Source organism: Dryobates pubescens, chromosome 11 (assembly GCF_014839835.1).
Source record: "Dryobates pubescens isolate bDryPub1 chromosome 11, bDryPub1.pri, whole genome shotgun sequence".
Lineage (NCBI taxonomy): Eukaryota > Metazoa > Chordata > Aves > Piciformes > Picidae > Dryobates > Dryobates pubescens.
The window spans coordinates 22190470-22208231 of NC_071622.1; the positions used below are offsets into that span (position 1 = coordinate 22190470).

The 17762-nt window shown below is 39.2% G+C and overlaps 1 protein-coding gene across 1 annotated transcript in view; it reads right to left on the reverse strand.

Moving 5' to 3' along the window:
* Window positions 1–10246: 10246 nt before the first annotated feature.
* ST6GALNAC5 (ST6 N-acetylgalactosaminide alpha-2,6-sialyltransferase 5) overlaps window positions 10247–17762 on the reverse strand; it is an 80707-nt gene continuing 73191 nt past the window's right edge. Inside the window, exon 5 of the mRNA XM_054165195.1 lies at window positions 10247–11748. Coding sequence (XP_054021170.1) covers window positions 11517–11748 — 232 coding nt within the window. The 3' untranslated portion in view covers window positions 10247–11516. The remainder of the gene's footprint in view (window positions 11749–17762) is intronic.

Genomic DNA, 17762 nt, shown 5'->3' on the forward strand with positions numbered 1-17762 from the left:
GGTTCTAACATGATTTTATAATAGACTTTTTGTTTATTACTTTGTCTTGTTTTAAACATTGTAATGTTTTGTTCTGAGCAGTTCTTTCTGTTTAAACTTTAAAAAAGGAGGCATAAACACAGTAAGAGAAGTTCTGAGATTGATTATGAATTGTAAATGGGCAAATTCTTTTCCCCATACTTCAATGCAAATCTTAGAAGTAGCCAAACTATCACTGAAGAACTAGATGTTGTGCAGAGTGTTATTTAAGATGTCATTTTGTCAATAAAAACTTAAGCCACTTTGCAGAGTTTGGCATGATGTATTGAAAGCTTTCTGCGCAAAAATAAAAACACTCTAGAATATATTGATTATTTTTTTTTTCCTTCCCCGCTAAATACAACCCTTAGATCAGTCCCTTCACCTTAAGCAGTTTTAAGTCTAGGATTCTATGAGCTGGTGAAAGTTAAAAATATATGATGACCTCACTGAATCTACTTCAACAAATACCCTAAAAAAGTGAAATTACAGCTTCACCAGTGTTCATGTGGAACCCTTCTTAGGTGTCCTACTTCGAGTCCATGCAATATGAAGTTGGATACTTTCAGGGTTTTCAATGCACTGTTTTTTTGCACAGAAGAAAACAGATTCTGGTATGAGGATGAAAAATGTTATAAATTGTGCTGTTGTGTTCTGTAGTTTCTGAGCTCGTGGGAAATGCCCTTTATCACGTAGGTTTTGTAAATTCTGTTTTGGCCTATTGTCTTCTTGGATATCTACTGATGAATGTGTGCTAAAAGGTTTTTGTTCGTATAGCATATCAATACTAGTGAAGAGAAGAGCAAATTTGTGCATGTATAGAAACAAGTCTTTTGGAACCTGTTCTCTAGCTTAACTATAATAAAGCTTCTGTGATGCCTGCTTGGTGTAAATGCTACATAATGTATCTCTGAAAGTTAGGAAGAGTTATCTGTAATCCAAATGATAGAGCCAATGTGCCTTTCATAGAAGGTATATTGAGCATTTTCATATTGCACAGAACTTACTAATCTGAGTACGTAAACATTGCTGTTGTCTTTATTTCTTGTCCTTCAAATTGATTGTAGCATCCTAGTCTTGGGTTGGGGTAGTGTACTTGTCAAAGACTGACTGGAAGGGCTACAGAGGCGGCAGGCATTGAAGCTTCCAACTGGTTTTAGTGTGTGATGCCAGAGAACAATAAAACAGCAGTGTAGTATAACTCTTAAGTATTAAAACCTTTTTTTAAAACTTCACCTCCCCCTATATATTTTTGATTTGGAGAGGATAAAGGTAGGTAAACACTTGCCTGCTACACCTCTTTGTTGTGCTTTTTGGTGAACAGCAGGACTTGGAATTAATCTGTATTCAAAACAAAAGCATTCCTACACCACTGTCCTTCTGTTTCTGTGATAGATACACCCCTCAGTATTTCTAATGCAAGAGTCAGCTAAGATCTGTTGTACAGAAATAGACATTATACAAGATATGTACAGACATGGTATAGAAATGAATCCTTCAGAATTTCTTGGAGGATTTACTTAGCTTTTGTTTTAGCTTTCATTTGATACTCTTTTTCAATTGTAATGAATTTTTTAATCACATATTTATTGGCAAATTTTGCCACACTTTAGAAGCAGCTAAAGAGAAGTTGATAAAGCTTTGTACCTTGATTCAGCTGCAGTAACAGGTCATATTAAATACTTTTTTTTCCCCCACTTTCAGTCACATTTTGCAGGAAGTGATAGATAGAAACATCTACACAACTCAGCTGTACCGAGTAGCAGATGATAGCAAAGATGCTGTCTTATCTGCCTGGGCAAAAGGAAGCAATTAGGTAGGTTATTAAAATGCAATTTATGAATGCAAGCACTCAATAAGTGTGCCTGTGGGAACAATTTGATTGGAATGCAGCAAACTGCTTTGGGCATTCCTAATATTTTTGAGTCATCAAAATGTGAAGTTGAGATAGATTGTTCTGAATCATCATCAAGTTGTCTCTGCTATCCTTACAAGACAGTATTTTCTATACTGTGATAACTTTTATTTCATGAATAGTTGTAGTCTGAAAGCAAGTATGGAAGTGTCACAGAATTATCTGTAAATGTGTTTTGTGTAGGTAGGTATCTATTGATAGTAGTCTTCTCAATTTCCCTGAGAGCTCTTCAAACTCACTTTGGGATCTGGGCTCTGGGAACCAGGCCAGGTTATTCTCACGCCATTTCTGTTTTGCAGGCCAGACAATGTGCTAAAGCAGTGTAGATGCTTCCTCTATTGTGATCTTTGTAATGGAATCCAGAAAACAAGGCAGATTATGCTTTCTTGATTTTTCTTTGCATAGAAACTTCTAGAGCAGAATTAAATGTCAGCATTTTGGAACTCTGTGTAGATAGGTTGGTGATCCAAGCATGCCTATGCTTGTGAAATGTTCCTGTCTGTACTCTGAGATACAACTGACAGGTCTTGCAGTGGGTTTCATTGTTTAGAATACTCATAGATGATAAAAATGTGAGTGGGTTCATTTCATTTTTTTCAGCTCTTTCAAGCTCACATATTGAAATGCATTACTGTTACTGAACTGAAGAAACGGTAAGTGAGCAGTAGGGTTATACTCCTACACACATTCTCTCATGTCTCTGCACTTCATTTGATTTCTGCACTGTCTGTGGACCGTTGTGTACATTTGAGAACACTGTTTCGTATGACCATGCGCAAACATTTACACAAATAGGACTCTAAGCTACACTTCCGTAACAGACATAACATTTCCTACAAAAATTAATGGAGAAGGAAGCCTGAGCAGTGATGAAACAATTAGTGTTTCACTGGTCTGTGCCAACTGAATCTTTTTTTGTATTTATGTGATTATCACCATGAAATGCTGCTTCTTGGCATAAGCAAAGATCACAGACTGTTCAAAATATTCAAAAGTATCTATGCAAATACCATTAGTGCGTCTCTTGTAGAGAGTGTTGGCTGGTTGTTTGCCCCCTAAAAGCTGGTCTTCATTACTGGTTACAGAAAAGCAAATTTAATCTGGTTCTAAATCTGTTGCTGAGCATCTGCAAATTGAGTCTGTTTCAATCTCTTGTTTCAGCAGTTGGGGATTTCCATTCTCTGGTACTCTATCCACAAAGTGTACTGGAAGTAAACAGATCTTGTGGTCTAATGTGCCATCAGAGGGGTATCAAAGCAGGGATGAGTTGCACATAGTACTAAATCAGTGATTTGTGAAGGACAAAGACCAGTCTCAGCTGTGAATTTATCATGGGTGGAGAGGATTTGCAAAGTGATAAGGACAGAGAGGTGTTGTACAATATTTCTGTAAGAGAGATTTGAAAGACTAACTGTTCCACTGAGGCAGACAAGCAAAGTCTGCAGCCCTTACATTCCTGACACCAACAGCATGCCATTCAAGTTTTGTTGGTTTTTTTCCGAAGCTTGAGAGCTTCTACTTTCTCTTCTCTGATGAATGCTTACAGGGAAGGAATAAAAAGAAGATTCCCTCCTGAAAACCTCCAAAACCAGAGCTAATTACCCCTTCAGTATAAATGGGGAAAAGATGTTGCCAGTTCCAAGTTAGATTTGATCCAGTAATTTGTTGTGTTGTGAACAAGTTCTTGTGTGAACAAGAACTTCTGCGAGTTCAGGATTTTTTGGCCTTGAAAAATAGATGAAGTGGAAGGCAGTTCACAAAGCGGGGATGATGCATTTCATGGAGCCTGGCATTTGGAAAGCAACAACCTTTGTCTATGATACAATTTGCAGACAAAGATGGGGGTGGGGGGGGGACAGAAAACACAATGTCTGTGTGTACAGACCTTCCAGCTCTGTCTGTGGCACAGAGTGCTGTGGGGCCTGGTAGAATTTTACTGTGCTTCCAGACTAATTCACCTTTGGACTGAGGACATGAGTGAAAAATCTCACCCAAGAGACTAATCTATCCATGAAGTTATGAACTACAAAAAATAGCAGCACAGATAATGGAAGTGTGTCCTTAAGCTGTATTCCTCAGGAATAGGAAGATCAAAGTTAGGCTGGGGCTGATGGTGAAAACTTGTGGCTCAATAGCAATGGCTGTCCTGCAGAAGTTTCTTTTTGGTATTCTCCGAATTGTTCACTTGTACCATAAAAACTCTTCTCAGTCATCACTTCAACACTTCTGTGCAATAATGAGCATAATAACTTTTGCACTGAAGTGGTGAAAGGCAAATGTGGGGGAAAAAAGCCCCAACCAATGATGAAATGTGGTTCTAGTGGAAGCTCATATCCTCTGCTGTGTGCTATTTCTGCTGTGAACTTAAAAAAACGCACCAACATGCTGTAGAGAAATGCATTTCTTGTATAGGCTGCATAACATACTCTGAAAGCAGCATTTCGTAGCACTGATTTCACTTGCAAGCTCTTTAAAATTAGTTACTTTTTCTCCCTTAATGAGGATTTCTGCCTGATTTAGTGTTTAAATTTATGGTGTTTAAGGTTACAGTTCAAAGTTTATGAGGATGTACATCAATTAACATTTGATTGTGCCATGTTTTCTCCCCCATGCAAATTTTGGATTTAACTTTTTTTCTTTAATATGCACAAATATCTGAGCCAGTTTTGCTGCTCTGGCCAACAGGCTTAATAGGGATGCCAGTTGTTAGACAAAGTTATTTCGGCGGCAGCATTTACAGCCGTCCATTGAACAAACGTGCTAGGCCAGCAACAGACTGCATCCATGGTGTAAAGGGCAGTGCTGGCAAAGCTCCAGTAAAGGTGCTGTTTCTCATGAAGTCTTTTCATACTGCTGCCCACTACATAGTTTTGGTGACACATCTCTGTGGAGACTAGGCCACTGAGCTCTGGTTTGTTTAGGATATTCATGTCACACTGTAGTAGTTCCTGTATCAGAGTTGACAAAATGTCTTTCTTGCTTGCAAAAGAACTTGCTGCAATAATGCTATCATATAGTAAGTAATTGGCAAGGTTCACTGCTTTAGTATGGAGTGGGCATTTTAAACTTAGGCTTTGTTCCAGTATAACAGTACTTACTTACTTGTTTTGCCAAATTCTTTGAGGTTTGCCAATGAAGAGCATCATTAAGCATTAGATACTAATGTCTGCTTTTTAAGTTACTTATTCTGTACTGGCATTTCTGTTCAGGTTAAATTTGTAGCTCAAAATATTGTGGCTCCAACTGTGATGATTTTTAGGGTTTCTTACGTCCTTTGGTCTTTATAATGCAAGTGGAGTGGCTAATAGGGCCATCAGTGTACCACTGCAGTCTAGGTTTGTATTTTGTACTTCTCTTTTACATACCCGTCTCTGCTGGAGTCCCTTTCTTTGCATTTTTTATTACTTTGTGTGTGTATAGGCGGCTTTCTGCACTTTGTTGCTCATTTCTGTAGCTGATCCTCTGCAGTATCATTTGCAACAGAGTGATGAGGAATAGCTTTTTAGTGCTTCGTGTAATACTTGTCTACAGATGTATAGCCACATTAGGAAAAAAATACTGTAGTGGGAAATGTTCCCATTTTGTCCAACACAAATGAAGAGTCCCACTGAATACCAGTAACCTCTTTCAATTTTGTCTTTGTGTGCAGCTTGGTTACAGCAGGGATGCAATGAGGAGAAACACATCCTCATAGGTTATAAATCTGTTCCCTTCTTTTGCCTTTTTTGTTGAAACATAAGCGTAACCTGAGCTCTTGCCTTAAATGCAGCCACACCAAATGGTTCTTTTCAGAATTTCTTTCATTTTGCTATTAACAGACCCACATCATGCTCTATGTGTGGATGCTAATTAATAGGTTCCAGCTGATCTGATAGCCAAAGTCAGCAAAGTCCTAAAACCTTATACCTGGCTGTAGTTCACTAAGTATCTAGTGTCCAACTGATGTAATCTTAAACAGTTGTATGGATTGTGTAAAGAAGCTGGCAGATGTAGACGTCACTAGGCATCCCCTAAAGGAGGTAAACCTGTTCTGAGAAACCAAATTGCTAAGATGAGTTTCCTTGGCTGTTAAAAAGGGTCCATCTAAGCTAAATCCTTTGGAACTACTGTCAGTAAAATGAGGATGCAGTTGCTGTTGTTGTGTCTTGTTGCTGCTCAGCACACTGAGTATGGCAAGCTGTTAACTGGGATTTAGGGCACAAGCTGATGTTCATTGGATAGACTTTTTAATATTTTTTAAAAATGTATGCCTTTCTTTAGACAGTGTAGCTCTTGCATCTGTGTCTAGGAGCTGCCTATGGTAGATGCCAAGGGAAGAGTACAGAAAAACAGAGAAAACACACTGTGACATTTTCCTGTGGAATTGATTCTGTTTCTAATCTTAAATTGTTCTTAGTCTTATTTCCTTTGTTCAGATGAGTTCTGTAGGTGTCATATCCCATGGTACTGTAGCTTCTTTGGGAGTCTTATTTTAAGAGACACATTCCAAAACTGGCTGTGGAACTCCAAGTGGATTCATCACTTGAATCTTTTATTTTGTCCACTTGCTCTGAAGAACTCTAGATTTGCAAGGCATGACTTCTCTTACAAAAGCTGCAGTACATTTTAGCCAGTGTTTATGACTGCTAATTCTGTTGTCAGTTTTCCATCCGTTTGTCTGAGCTGCAGAAATTACTTGTCTTGTACTTTTCTGTCTTCCTTACAACTCCTGGTCAAAGTAATCCATGGAGAACAAAGACACTGTTATCATCTACTGAGTAGTTGATCATCTGGCTTGGTCTGGTGTTCAAGGACAGATAAAGAGAGAAATGTCTCCCTCTTCTGCTGACATTGCAGGTGTCTCCCTGTGAAAGCTGTGTGCTCCCTTGCTCTCAGGGTGCAAGGGTGATTCTTTCTGGAAGCCCCCAAAGGTTGCCACTGAAGGCAAGGGAATGCCGGTTCACAGCCTCTGCGTTTGTCATGGAGTTTGTTCTAGAGTTAGCTGTGATAAAACTCACCACCTTTTTTCCACTGTGAAACTGAAAATCCATCCCCATGGTGGCCAAAGGATATCATCTGACATTTCAGACTGTTGTAATTTTCAGTGTAGAACGCATTTAACAGTTCAGCAGTTTTAATGGTATTTACCATCAGCAGAGCCATTTTACAGCCATTTTATAAAACACCCTTTGAGTTTTATACTATCCTGCTTCGGATATTTCTCACCACCTTAGACTCTTGCCCTTTCACATTCCCTAGGTGTTTTTAAAAGAAGCCAGCCCTTACATTTTTCTCCTCTCCTTTCTTTTCTCCTTATAAAATCTTACCCTTGTGATATGCAAGGTGTGCTTCTGCAGTAGGCAGCTGGAAACTCAAAGTGATGAGTGTTATCTGATGGCTCAGGACAGCTGATGTACTGATACCTTTAAGGTTTCTGTACGTTTTTTTCTGTTCTGAACTACACTTGCCTGTCTCATCACTACTCTTTCACGGTTTTAACCATTTATTTCCTCTCTTTTTTTTTTTTTTTCAATCCCTAAACCGTGTTTTCAGTTGAACTGGAAATGGCCTCTCCTTGCATCAAATCAAATAATTAATTTTTATTAGTCAGAGTTGATTGCTAGCAATTTTCAAAGTTTTTTGTGGCATGTGATCAGCTGGTCGAATATTAAAGAGACTTGTGCAGGACAGCTGTAGCTGTGGAGGCACAAACTTTCCACTCCTGTCAGCTCCAGCCCGACTTTGATCTTCATATTCCAGGGGAATGTATCTAGACAGCACAAGCCATTTCTTTCTTCCTTACACTTTAGAGTCCCTTCACCCCATTTCACAATGGTTTCTCCAGCTATTTTTAGATTATTGTGTCCTTGCCTCTTAAGAGTTGAGTAAAAGTCGCTTACTTTCATATTAAGTCTGTCTGGCAAATACTGCAGGACATGACCCAGGTAAGCACCTCCTGCAGAACGTTATCCTTTATGCTACTGGTCATGTATATAGATGAAAGTGCCAGTGAATGTTCTCCTGGCTAGAGCCTGGGGTAGCTGTCAGCACACCTGAATCTCTCTAAAAAATCTCATTCTAAAGCTGCACCTTGGTCCGGGGAAGTTTCTTAGCCTCCCATTCTCCAGTTTTCCTACCCAGAAACAAGCAGTATTAATTTGTCATTCTGAGATGCCTTGGGTGGAGATTTTATCAAAGCACATCATGTTTTTGTTTTGTATTGTGATGCTGTTAGCTGGGCACCTGACAGCCATTGTGCCAAAATAACAGGAGGCTGTGGCTGCATTTTTCTCATCTTAGTTGCAGAGATATTTTTCTCTATCATTCTCAATGCCAGTTGTGCAAACCACAGCCTAAGAGCTATGATTCTCCGAGATGAAAAATAGCTACTCTGATGAAGCCAAATATAAAAGCGTAAGGTATGCAAGGAGTTTAGAACTAAAGTTAACACAGAGCTTAAAACTGCTGATGTCTGTAAACACTGTTTTGTAACAGTTTTTAATATGTGAAATGATGTGTGTGGAAGATCATGAATTGATCAAATTATAGTGAAGAGTGCAAGATGACAGCATAAGCCAGAGAATGGCAGCAGTGCCTAGTTATCTCTGGTCTGACAGCATTTTCTATCATAAATCTGTTTGGTTTATAACTAAGCCATAAAACTTGAGGCAGGCTGAAATGTAGCAGTAGTTCAAAACCAGTGCTTTTACAGAAAAAATATCAGTAATTTGCAAATTTAAATGGCAGCACTTAAAAAATTATTTACATTTCTTTTGTACTCTCGTAGCACGTGCTGTTTGGACTGGATTGATGTTCCATATAAATCTGTGTGAGCAGTCTGATTTAAAAGCTTGCTGTCTCCACGGCATTATCAAGCTTCCTCTTGCAGGTGAGTTTTATGCACACAGATGGGAAGTCCTCTTAGGAAACACTCCTTCATGAGGTTTGTAATTAGATGGGGAGACTTGCTGAAACTTCACAGGAGGCTGGTGAGAATTTTGGGATTGTTTTTAGAGACCAGATGTGTGTAAGGGGAACAAGAGCTTATTAGATGTTATTAACAGAAATGGAAGAAGGAGTATTTGCAATCTTTAGTGTCACTATTAGAAGTTAGAGGAGACTTAGGGTCAGTTTATCCCATGTCTCCTCTTCCTATTTGAAAGGCTGCTTCTGATCTACTTGGTGTGGGCCAGTCTTGCAGGCAGGAAACAAGCACAATGGAGCCTGACAAGTTCCCATATTTCTGCTGAACACTAAAAGCAGGTCAATGTAATCTATCTTAAGATGCTCTGGTTTTAAGAGTAACATAACTAAACATTTAGCATACACATCCTGCAGCTCTCAATTAATGGAAAAACTAAGAGCTCTATTTTAGAATGACAGTATCTTTTTTATTATTGTACCATTAATAAAATAACAAAAAGATGGTGGCATCAGAGGACCTACTGTACCCTTTCTTGCAGTCACATTAGCAATGATCTGTAAATAAATTTGGTAGAGGCCATCAATTTGAGCAATATATGCTCAAAATAACACACCCCAGTACACATACTGAAAGGGATGTTCACCATTAGTTCAAAATCCATTCTATTTCTTTCTATAACATTGTGAAATCAAGTGGAAGGAATAAAACACAATCAGTGAAAGAGGGGAGTTAAACACCAGCTGACAAGAGACCGGTTACAAGCAATTGGCAAGGGTAGAGCTTTGCATTCAGTTTGTATGCTGAGTGGTGTGTACCAGGAAAAACATGAAAAAAAAACCCAAAACCTTTTAAGGCAAAGTAGGTTAAAGTTTCTTGGTCTCTGATTGTAGGGAAGGCTGCAGCAAGGAGAGTAGCTCTCGGAGGCCTGCTCTTGGGTCCAAGCAGTGTTACAGGTGTAACACTGTTTTGTCCCTGACAGAGCAGTTCACTTTGTCCCCAGAGATTCAAGGTACCTGCAGGGCAGATGCAGCTATTGCTGCATTTTTGGAAAGAGGAAGACCATGAGTTCTAAGTGGGTTTAAATGATAGTGAGTTTGGTCCCAGTTCTACGTATTGCCTCTGAGGTTCAGCTTCTTAGATCTAGATGTTTTACAGCAACATCTTTGTTCTAGCTTTAGCATTTGTGTAACAGTCATAGAATGGTCTGGGTTGGAAGTGACCTCTGAAGGTCATCTAGTCCAAACCCCTCTGCAAGTAAGCAGGGGCATCCTCAACTAGATCAGGTTGCCCAGAGCCCTCTTGAGTCTCAAATGAGGGACACCTTTTGACACCTGAGGTATAATGGTTCATGCAATTACTCTGAAGAAATTGGAGATTTAGTATTTGTGAAGCAAAAGGAAAAATAATAGTGTAACTGAAATCTTCTTTATTCACAAGCCAAATGTAACCCAGTAATTCACACTGTGAGGTTCCATGTACAGCACCAGCATTGTCCATCCCCTTGGTTCACAGGGACTTGCCATGCACTTCATGAAGAAACTGCTGACTTTGCTCTTTTCAAGGGGACCATTTTGTACTCATAGAGCGCTTTCCACATCCCAACTTCAATGTGATCCAGGATCTCTGAGATCTGTGATGATTTTGGAACAGTGGAAGACAGAGATTTTTGTATCTTTTTAGCTAGTATGGCTGATAGTGTAGTACCTGGTAGTTTGTCTTCGTGATTTCAGAAATCTGGTCATGTTTGGAGCAGTTGTTGCCTGCTTTGTGGTCTGTTGGCTCAGGAGGTTTTTGCTGCTTCAGCCTCTCACAGGACTAGGAGAAGCAAAAACAGAACACAAGCCCTCCAGCCTGATCCTGATCTCTTCACTGAAAAGCATGCTGCTACAAGCAGTGAATTTTTTGGATAAACTTTGCCCTTCTTCCTCCCACCCCTAATTAAAAAGCAGCAGCTTGATGGCAGAGCAGCCAATGCACATTAATATCAAACAGAATTTTCACTACTGTTCTCATATTAGCATGAGATGTCAAAATGTAAAGTTAGCCAGCTCTGCACATGGGACCACTCTTGCTGTTAAAGGCTTTAGGCTGGAACAGAGCCCAAAATTTTTAAAAGAAATGCAACATTTCCAGATCAAATATTAATTACATGCTGTACAGAATCATATTTTCCCAAACAAATTTTATAAATAAAAAGCTAGGCCTTTCAAACCATCAGCAATATTCATTTTGAATTGGAAAGATTATGAAAGTTAAACCACCACATTGACTGTGAGTTAGAAAAATACTGGCCTAGGTTGCATAAAAACCTCCATTAAATAAATATCGTTAAGTTTTCACTATGAAAATTCAGTGGCATCGTACTTTAAAAAACTGTAATGAATTAACCATCCATTAATGATACTCAAGTTTGCTTTTTTCCACAAATCACATACACGCACAGGAAGTAGTCAGAAGGCCAAAAAAAGGCTTTTATACTAGATTAATACACAGTCTGACAGAAAGTACTCTTGAGCTGCTCTATTCTTTTGTCATAACTTCCTGACCATTGTCTCAGTCATCAGCTGCAAATCCTGTTCCCCTTCTCCTTTAAGGCTGCCTTCCTGTCCAAGAAGGTCCAACATCCCCCGAAGGCAGATACAGTAGGTGACTGTGATCGCAGTCTTGTGCATTCCTCCCTCAGACCACGGGTTTACTCTCGGGGTGATTTGCAGTGAGTGGTTCTGGTTTCCAGTCTGGTTGGAAGAAGTGAATGTTGAATGTCCGTGCCCAGTTCTCGAACACTCGTTTCTCTGTGATGAAACGATGGTGGCTGCCCTTTCGGCCCCGCTCGTGGGAAATGTACATTGTGCATTCATCAGGTCCCAGAGGTTCGTAATAATGGTAAGGTACTGAAAGATGATTAGGATCCCTGTGGAAGAAAGAAAATAGATGGAAGCCTGAGATGTTCTTTTTTACTGATTGAAAAGATGCTATCTTTAAGCTAATGGGCTCAAATCCACTGTTTCTCCTAGTTAAACCGAGTTTCTAGGTAGCTGTATTTTTCTTGCATATTTAATATATCAGAACAGGGCAAAGGTGTTTCTCAGCTCTTTCTACTACTCTCCTTTAATCCTTTCCTCCTGGTTCAGAAAAGGACAGCAGTAGCTCAAAAACAAGGGGGAGTGCTGAAGGGCTGTGTTACTGCTCTAAAATGTGAAGCCAACTGCTTAAAAGAGATTTATATCTAGACGGTGATTTGTAAAGAGCCTTGAAGAGGTATTACTGAACTGGGGGAAGAAAGAGAAGGGGAAGACGGAGGGGAGGTGGTTATCTGTGTCACATCATCTCAGTTGAACGTTCCCAGCATGGTGTATGAGGTTCTGAGTGCATGACTTCAATGAGTGTACCTGCCTGCCAGGTCAGTGATACAGTCTACTGTTGCTGGGTTTATAATCAAACATCTGATGCACAAATTAGTTCTTTTTGATTTTACAATGGCATTTTTCATGTATCTAAGCTAAAAATTAAACCAGTTCACCCACGGTATCCTTCTGACCTTGTGAGCCCATCAGCATTAACCAGCAGGAGAAGAGCACTCAAACGGTGACACATAGAATATGCCAAAGATGTTTAGGATAAAGTTCATTTTAGCAGTTCTAACCTCAATGTTTTGATATCACATTCTGTAAAAGGCACATTTGCATTACAATAAAGAGAGAGAAATTAATTCTTTTGTTTTATTCTCTATGTTAAACTGTACCCATTATGTTTTCACTTTGGGCACAGGCATTTTGGGCTGATGACTTTATGCAACCCCGTGTCATAGAGTGGAAGAGAGACAGCTTCCCCAGACAGAATAACCCAATTGTTAGCCCAAACCTCCACAGTTACTGTCAGCAAACTGTTCTGTAGTGGTAGAAAAGTTAATCCTAATATCACCATTAGTGAAGTCTTGGAACTGCTCTGTGTTAAAGCCTGAGATGAACAGGATGCTAGTACAGAACAAGAAATCTCACACAGATTCAGGGCTGTCAGCTCTAATCTAGAGTCGATTATTTTCATTTTGAAGAGCTAATATTTTAAGCTCACTTTCAATTGAATGCATCCACAATCTGTCAGTATTCTGTCTTGGTCATTATTTTTACTGTGGAATTCTGTCACCTACACAGTTCTCTAATTTTTCATATTTTACCATTATCCACATTGTATATGCAGTGGTAATGTATAATACTGCTGCTGCTTTCCATTTATACCTTAGATTAATGTTTTAAGTCAATCAATCTGGCTTCCTGCTAACACAAGATGATGATCAATCTTACAAGACCAGAGTAACAATAAAATTACATTTCTAGAATAAGATGGATTCTAAATTTACTGTATGTATTCTCATCAGAATACATAGGAGTGAAATCTTTCAATACCTCACGTACAGAAGGTGTATTTGCAATGTTAAAAGTATTACATTTCTATATGAAGGGTGTTTTTTTTAATTATTACAATTAGTAGATCTCAATCCTCAATTAATTTTTCACATACATTTTTGATACATTGGACCTCTTATTATCATCTCTAAAATGAATCATTTATATGGTTACTGTAAATCTAACAGGACACATTTTCATGTGATTTATTTTTCCTTAGGAACAACTAGACAAATAGGTCTCTGCCTCTCATTTAGACTGCTCTTCCTTTCTGCACTGAAGCTGATTTTACTCTTGTGTTCTCGCTGTAAATTTACTGCTTTTAAGTTAGGATTAGCAGAGTTAAAATTCTGTATCTCCAACAGACTTGGAACAAATGCAGTCACAGTGGAAACAAGTTAACTGCTGAGGGCCCACTACTGCAAAGCGAGACTACAAGGCTGCTCACCGCAGTATCTGTGGGTAGATTTAGTTGAGATCCTCTCTCAGCTGCCCCACTTCACCCCTCTCCTTTTGTCAATGACTTTGTAGAACATGAAATGTTACTGTAAAAAGACAGGAAGTTAATCACTTTATGTCACTTCCTTATTCCTTTGCTGTGTGCTGAAATTTGCCATGGTTGATGGTGGTAACTGGAATAAGATTTCTCATGGAGGAGAACACGAATGCTGGACACTTTTTTTATTTTTGTCCACACTAATCAGAAGAGTGGAGAGGTACAGAGAGGGCAGGGGGATCAGACAGAGTGAGGAAGGAGAGAAGGCTTATTGGTGGTCCTTCTCCCTGTCTATGATATCTTAGTATTTACTTGGGTTACACTCTACTGTTGCCTCTTTGAAACAACATTTTGAAGTCCATACCTGTTTTGTGCAACATTCTATCAGAAACAGTGCAGAAACACCTGCTGCATGAGTCTGACAGGAAAGCGGCAGAAGAATGCAGCCCAGACACCATGTTGAGTACAGGCATCCCCTGATGGGTGCTGTCAAGGTTTGCGTGCAGGTCCACTGGCAAAACCGGTGGTGAAGTCAATGCAATAATGAGAATGCTGGTGACTTAAGACCTCTCTCCAAGACTCCTCTGCAGCCATTTAAGGCTTTGAAGAGAAATTTCAAATGTATTTTGGATTAGGAACTCTAAAAGGCAGTTAGATACCTAGGACATTGTATCTGAAGTCTTTCTGCTTTTGTGGGAGTTCTGGATCCCCCTAGACTGCATGCCAGTAAGGGTTGGATTTGAACTCTGTCTTGAGTGACTACACCATAACCCAAATTAACTGTACTGTGTTATCTTCTAACTCTGCAATTAGCTTGTGTCACCAGCAAATGAAATGCATGAGTAATTTCTATACGGAAATTGCTTGCCACCTCATTTGTTAACATTAAAACAGATGCTGTTTTATCACTGACTGATACTGGACATTAATCAGTATTTTGTCAGACTTTGCATGCATATTAATATCACAGCTGGGAGGAATCTACGAAAGTTCCTCTGTCAAATAGACTGTTCTTCCTGCCTAACAGCCTGCCAGCACAGCAACTGTGTAAGTGCTTGTACCCAATGTCAGTCATCTACTGTTTGCCACTTCAGTGCACATTTTCCCACAGATGGTATCCGCCCACAGTGAAAGCTGAAAATACAGCAGTGTCTGAAAAGAAACAAGGCAGACGAACAAGGCCATCCCCTATCGCATCATGGTCAACCTCTTCCTTTAAAAATGAAGAGCCATTATAAATCAACCCACTAAAACTGTATGTACTTACAGGCTTTGTAAAAAATTCATTGTTTTGAAGGGCGACTAAAATGTCATTAATATCTTGAGTGATGGGCAAGGTGTTGTGCCAGCACTATGAGGATTTCTGGGTAATTTTTTTGCCCAGGATCCCATTTCATTGAGCTCTGCACTAGCTCTGCTTTCCAAACCACTTACACATTTAGTTATTAAGTTATTAAGATAACGAGGTGAGATTCAGGCATATGGACCAAAGGGCATTACTGTCTCCAGTACAGTTTACAATCCTGTGAGCACCTCTTCTATCAAGCCTCTCATAAGCCCCAGAAATATAACTAGCAACAACTCCTTTGCATTTAAAGCCATAGGAAATGAGAGAGGAAGGCAAGAAAACACTAGATTTAAAAGCTGTACCCAACGGAATACATTAAAGGATTTCAAATGCCAATTTTCAAGCAAATTATCACAGATGGGAAATGGCCTAGCAGTTAAATGAGGATTCTTACAGGAAAATGATCTGGCTCCCTGACTGGAGCAAAAATTATTCATATTAGCAAGGCTCAGAATTAAGCTTTCAGTTTCTGTGAGTTCTAGAAGGCCCATGAAGAGATAGGAGGTTAAAGGGGGTTCCCTTCACTGAGTTTTCCTTGTTTATGCACACACATATGGGGTGATATCTCTGAATATGATTATCCAGGGATATCAGAAAGGAACCAACTTCTCACTGATGCAGATACTTCAGGGACTTGGACTTACTGCAAACTGCATTAAGGCTTGTCTGTGCCCTTCCCACCGAATCTGCTGAGCAACCACAAAGAAGAGTAGCACTGCAGGGCCTTTAGGAATTGTGGTGCTATGTGTGCCACAATCTGGCTGCAGATGTTGACAGAGGAGGAAAATGCCCAGTACAGGAGTGAGTCCTGTGCATACAGCAGGCTGCAAAGGGAGCTCATAAAGGAAAATGCTTCCCATCTGGGGTGCTTGTTTGCTTCACCAAGGCCTAGCCACTGGGAAAAATTATACAGCAAAAGGGCTTGTGTTTCTTTTGACAAAAGAGTGAGAGGTGCATGTTCTCCATATCTTTGCACTGTGCATGGAAGCACAAGCTTTCATCTTATTCTAGAATGTGAAAGTCAGATGAATTTAACAGCATGAGAGAAGTATCAAAGCTGGTAACTCTTGCTACAGTATAAATCTGTAGCGAAGGGATTCAACATTACATTTAGCTTTGCTTTTAAGTACTAGAAATTTATAATAATCAGGTTACCAATTCCAGGTCAGCTATAAAACATAAAAATAAAAATCAGTGTCCAGTGAAAGTAAATAGAAATTAATCTAAACCACGTTGTTGTAATTAATAATGGCAAGTCTTTTAGCCGGTACTCCAGACTCCTTCACTGGACTATTTTTCCTGCATGGGTGGGAAGCAATTTCGTTAATGATCTTAAGCTAATAATTTGTACCAGAATCAACAGTGTGATATTCAGAATACCTTTGAGAAGTCCTTCATGTTACAGATGTGATACTAATTCAGTTCCACAGCAGTGATCACCCACAGTCATTACTTACTTCACTAATTAATACTTAAAAAATAATGGATATCTGCTGAAGTTGTAAATTTGGTGTTATTAACTGTGAACAGAAGTAAGAGTGTTCTTTTGTCTTTTTTGAATTTTAATGATATCTTAGTTGCATACCTGGAACCATCTTGCACACACACAAGACAGCTATTTTAAATGGTAGGTGGTATTTTTTCTGTCTGAAACTAGGAAATATGGCTTAAAATTACACAGTATTTCTTTCTTTCTGCTATTCTATTTTGTTGTCTTAGTTCTCTGAAAGGAAGCACTGTTTAACTTCTTAATGAGCAGCTGAAGAACAAACTAAGAAGGTTAATTGTATGTATGGCAAGAAGTTCCTTTCATAGATCTTCGTGGATCGCTTCTTCCAAGCATGGCAAGTACAGTTTTCCCCTTCATCATCTAGGGAACAGGTGTGAAGTAAAGACACTTCATATTCTTTTGATTAAGAAATGACCTTTTCCCTTTTTATGACTAGGTGAGCATACCTTTATGTCAAGATTTTTTTTATGCAGGCTGTAAGCATTATTACATCTATCAATGGCAGGATTGATTGCAGCTTTTCCTGCATTATAATTTAGTATCATATCCACTCAATTTCATTCTATGAAAGCCTTTCATATGATCTCAGTGACAATTTTATTCTCTCTTAAAAACAGTGGGTTTTAAAAACCAAATTATGTATCTAAACTAACTGCCTGAAAAGTTAGGATTGAGCATTTCTTTGCAGTGAACTGCTGGTTTTGCATTTTTAGATCATCAGTTCAAGAATTACCTCCATGTGCCATTGCATATCTGGGCAACCTGATCTGGTTGAGGATGGCCCTGCTTACTGCACATGACTGGATGACCTTTGGAGGTCCCTTCCAATCTAGACCATTCTATGATTCTATGAATACAGCCACTTCTGGAGTAAAGACAGATTGACCACTTACAGAAACTGAAGAAGTATGTCTTGGCCAACTGAAATGACAGAAGATCTGAAATGCTGTGCTATGTTTCTAGAATATCTGTTCTAATATGTTATTTTCCTTGGGGAATTCATGATGAAGTCTGGCAGTACATCACAGCATTTATCATCAGTGTTTTGATAATTTGTTCTGGTTTGAGGCCAGGCAGATCCTCTCCTGCCCCTCAGAGGGGCGAAAAAATGACACACAAATGCATTGCAAAGTGATGCAAAGTTTAAATGGAAAGGCAGCAAGTGTTT